General features: G+C 45.0%; 1 protein-coding gene and 2 long non-coding RNA genes across 6 annotated transcripts in view; 1 reads left to right on the forward strand and 2 right to left on the reverse strand.

Moving 5' to 3' along the window:
* The window catches only part of LOC119484496 (ras-related protein Rab-8B), a 12,334-nt gene extending 9,671 nt beyond the window's left edge, over positions 1–2,663 (reverse strand). The window contains exon 1 of one of the 2 annotated variants that reach the window (XM_037763337.1): positions 2,346–2,663. In XM_037763337.1, coding sequence (XP_037619265.1) covers positions 2,346–2,468 — 123 coding nt within the window. In that variant the 5' untranslated portion in view covers positions 2,469–2,663. Of the gene's footprint in view, positions 1–1,401; positions 1,423–2,345 lie in introns of those variants that run through there. The other variant, XM_037763336.1, reaches the window with a different exon arrangement.
* On the forward strand, positions 584–1,952 carry LOC119484497. Of its 3 annotated transcripts, XR_005206029.1 has the most exons (5): positions 584–1,124; positions 1,257–1,354; positions 1,505–1,515; positions 1,569–1,654; positions 1,757–1,952. It is a non-coding gene; the product is annotated as an uncharacterized LOC119484497 (long non-coding RNA). The 3 variants fall into 3 exon arrangements; XR_005206028.1 differs by having other exon boundaries at positions 1,505–1,724; XR_005206027.1 differs by having other exon boundaries at positions 1,505–1,654.
* On the reverse strand, positions 1,504–2,290 carry LOC119484498. The gene is made up of 3 exons (XR_005206030.1): positions 2,030–2,290; positions 1,772–1,814; positions 1,504–1,530 (listed from the first exon to the last, which is right to left on the reverse strand). It is a non-coding gene; the product is annotated as an uncharacterized LOC119484498 (long non-coding RNA).
* Positions 2,664–3,925: the final 1,262 nt, after the last annotated feature.

Consider the following 3,925-nt stretch of genomic DNA (forward strand, 5'->3'; position numbering starts at 1 on the left):
GTAGTAAATCACTAATACACACTGCAACCACAAGTACTAAAACACACTGCAACCACTGCAGTAAAAGTACTAAACACACTGCAACCACTGTAGTAAAATCACTAATACACACTAGCAACCACAAGTACTAAACACACTGCAACCACTGCAGTAAAAAGTACTAATACACACTGCAACCACTGCAGTAAAAGTACTAATACACACTGCAATCACTGTGGTAAAAGTACTAAAACACACTGCAACCACTGTAGTAAAAGTACTAAAACATACTGCAACCACTGCAGTAAAAGTACTAACACACACTGGCAACCACTGCAGTACAAGTACTAACACACACTGCAACCACTGCACAGATGGTGTTTAAACTAGATGAAGGTGGTGTTAAACTAGATTGAAGGTGGTTGTTAGACTAGATGAAGGTGGTGTTTGACTAGATGAAGGTGGTGATAGACTAGATGAAGGTGGTGTTAACTAGATGAAGGTGGTGTTAACTAGATGAAGATGGTGTTAACTAGAATGAAGGTGGTGTTAACTAGATGAAGGTGGTGTTAACTAGATGAAGATGGTGGTAACTGGATGAAGGTGGTGTTAGACTAGATGATGATGGTGTTAACTAGATGAAGGTGGTGTTTAACTAGATGAATGTGGTGTTAGACTAGATGAAGGTGGTGTTAACTAGATGAAGGTGGTGTTAACTAGATGAAGGTGGTGTTAGACTAGATGAAGGTGGTGTTAACTAGATGAAGGTGGTGTTAAACTAGATGAAGGTGGTGTTTAACTAGATGAAGGTGGTGTTAAACTAGATGAAGGTGGTGTTAGACTAGATGAAGGTGGTGTTAAACTAGATGAAGGTGGTGTTTAGACTAGATGAAGGTGGTGTTTAACTAGATGAAGGTGGTGTTAAACTAGATGAAGGTGGTGTTAGACTAGATGAAGGTGGTGTTTAGACTAGATGAAGGTGGTGTTTGACTAGATGACGGTGGTGTTAACTAGATGAAGATGGTGTTAGACTAGATGAAGGTGGTGTTAAACTAGATGAAGGTGGTGTTAGACTACATGAAGGTGGTGTTAGACTACATGAAGGTGGTGTTAGACTACATGAAGGTGGTGTTAGACTAGATGATGTTAGACTAGATGAAGATGGTGTTTACTAGATGGACGGTGGTGTTAGACTAGAGGAAGATGTTGTTAGGGTGGTGTTATCTCACCTATAGTGGAAATGAAGGTGGTGTTTGACTAGATGAAGGTGGTGTTAGGGTGGTGTTAACTGACCTATAGTGGAGATGGAAGGTGGTGTTAGGGTGGTGTTAACTGACCTATAGTGGAGATGAAGCTGGTGTTAGACTAGATGAAGGTGGTGTTATCTCACCTATAGTCGAGATGAAGGTGGTGTTAACTGACCTATAGTGGAGATGAAGGTGGTGTTAACTGACCTATAGTGGAGATGAGAAGTCGTGTTAGACTAGATGAAGGTGGTGTTATCTCACCTATAGTGGAGATGAAGGTGGTGTTAGGGTGGTGTTAACTGACCTATAGTGAGATGAAGGTGGTGTTAGGACTAGATGAAGGTGGTGTTAGGGTGGTGTTGACTGACCTATAGTGGAGATGAAGGTGGTGTTATCTCACCTATAGTGGAGATGAAGGTGGTGTTAGGGTTAGACTAGATGAAGGTGGTGTTAGGGTGGTGTTATCTCACCTATAGTGGAGATGAAGGTGGTGTTAGGGTGGTGTTATCTCACCTATAGTGGAGATGAAGGTGGTGTTATCTCACCTATAGTGGAGATGAAGGTGGTGTTAGGGTGGTGTTAACTGACCTATAGTGGAGATGAAGGTGGTGTTAGGGTGGTGTTAGGGTGGTGTTAGGGTGGTGTGACTGACCTATAGTGGAGATGAAGGTGGTGTTAGGGTGGGTGTAGGGTGGTGTTATCTCACCTATAGTGGAGATGAAGGTGGTGTTATCTCACCTATAGTGGAGATGAAGGTGGTGTTAGGGTGGTGTTAGGGTGGTGTTAGGGTGGTGTTGACTGACCTATAGTGGAGATGAAGGTGGTGTTAGGGTGGTGTTAGGGTGGTGTTGACTGACCTATAGTGGAGATGAAGGTGGTGTTAGGGTGGTGTTAACTGACCTATAGTGGAGATGAAGGTGGTGTTAGGGTGGTGTTAGGGTGGTGTTGACTCGACCTATAGTGGAGATGAAGGTGGTGTTAGGGTGGTGTTAGGGTGGTGTTGACTGACCTATAGTGGAGATGAAGGTGGTGTTAGGGTGGTGTTAGGGTGGTGTTAGGGTGGTGTTGACTGACCTATAGTGGAGATGAAGGTGGTGTTAGGGTGGTGTTGACTGACCTATAGGTGGAGATGAAGGTGGTGTTGAAGGCGTCCTCGCTGAACCTGAACAGCAGGCAGGTCTTGCCCACGCCGCTGTCTCCGATCAGCAGCAGCTTGAACAGGTAGTCGTAGGTCTTAGCCATCTCGAACCCTCTGACCTCTTCCTCTCTGTCTCTCTCCTGACGCTGACTCTAACCTGCTACACTGGGTCTGATCTATAACCAGCAACAGGACCAGAGATCCTCTCTAACCCGCTGGTTCTACTGGTTCTACTGGTTCTGTTCTGGTTCTAACAGAACACCGACAGGAAGCAGGAAACACTCCCGATCCAAGCTACCGCAAATAACCACTACACACATCCGGTACGGGCTTTTCACAATAAAACACCTTAAAAACAAAACTAATATTACCCTGCTTTCATTTCCTACAGGAGCAAGTACTGCCTAGAGTACCAGTAGTACTACTGCAGGAGCAAGTACTGCAGTACCAGTAGTACTATGCAGGAGCAAGTACTGCAGTACCAGTAGTACTACTACAGGAGCAAGTACTGCCAGTACAGTAGTACTACTGCAGGAAGAAGTACTGCAGTACCAGTAGTACTACTGCAGGAGCCAAGTACTGCAGTACCAGTAGTACTACTTCAGAAGGAAGAAGTACTGCAGTACCAGTAGTTACTACTACAGGAAGAAGTTACTGCTAGTACCAGTAGTACTACTGCAGGAGGAAGTACTGCAGTACCGTAGTACTACTGCAGGAGCAAGTACTGCAGTACCAGTAGTACTACTGCAGGAGCAGTACTGCAGTACCAGTAGGACTACTGCAGGAGCAAGTACTGCAGTACCAGTAGTACTACTGCAGGAGGAAGTCAGTACTGCAGTACCAGTAGTACTACTGCAGGAGGAAGTACTGCAGTACCAGTAGTTCCTACTGCAGGCATGAAGTACTGCAGTACCAGTAGTACTACTACAGGAGGAAAGTACTGCAGTACCAGTACGTACTACTACAGGAGCAAGTACTGCAGTACCAGTAGTACTACTGACAGGAGAGAAGTACTGCTAGTACCAGTAGTACTACTACAGGATGAAGTTAGCTGGCAGTACCAGTAGTACTACTGCAGGAGGAAGTACGGCAGTACCAGTAGTACTACTGCACAGGACAAGTACTGCAGTACCAGTATACTACTGCAGGAGCAAGTACTGCAGTACCAGTAGTACTACTGCAGGAAGGAAGTACTGCAGTACAGTAGTACTACTGCAGGAGCAAGTACTGCAGTACCAGTAGTACTACTGCAGGAGGAAGTACTGCAGTACCAGTAGTACTACTACAGGATGAAGTACTGCAGTACCAGTAGTACTACTACAGGATGAAGTACTGCAGTACCAGTAGTACTACTACAGGATGAAGTACTGCAGTACCAAGTAGTACTACTGCAGGATGAAGTACTGCAGTACCAGTAGTACTACTACAGTATGAAGTACTGCAGTACAGTAGTACGACTACAGGATGAAGTACTTCCAGTACCAGTAGTACTACTGCAGGATGAAGTACTGCGTACCAGTAGTACTACTGCAGGATGAAGTACTGCAGTCCAGTAGTACTA

This window comes from Sebastes umbrosus, unplaced genomic scaffold (genome assembly GCF_015220745.1).
Source record: "Sebastes umbrosus isolate fSebUmb1 unplaced genomic scaffold, fSebUmb1.pri scaffold_80_arrow_ctg1, whole genome shotgun sequence".
NCBI classification, from domain to species: Eukaryota; Metazoa; Chordata; class Actinopteri; order Perciformes; family Sebastidae; genus Sebastes; species Sebastes umbrosus.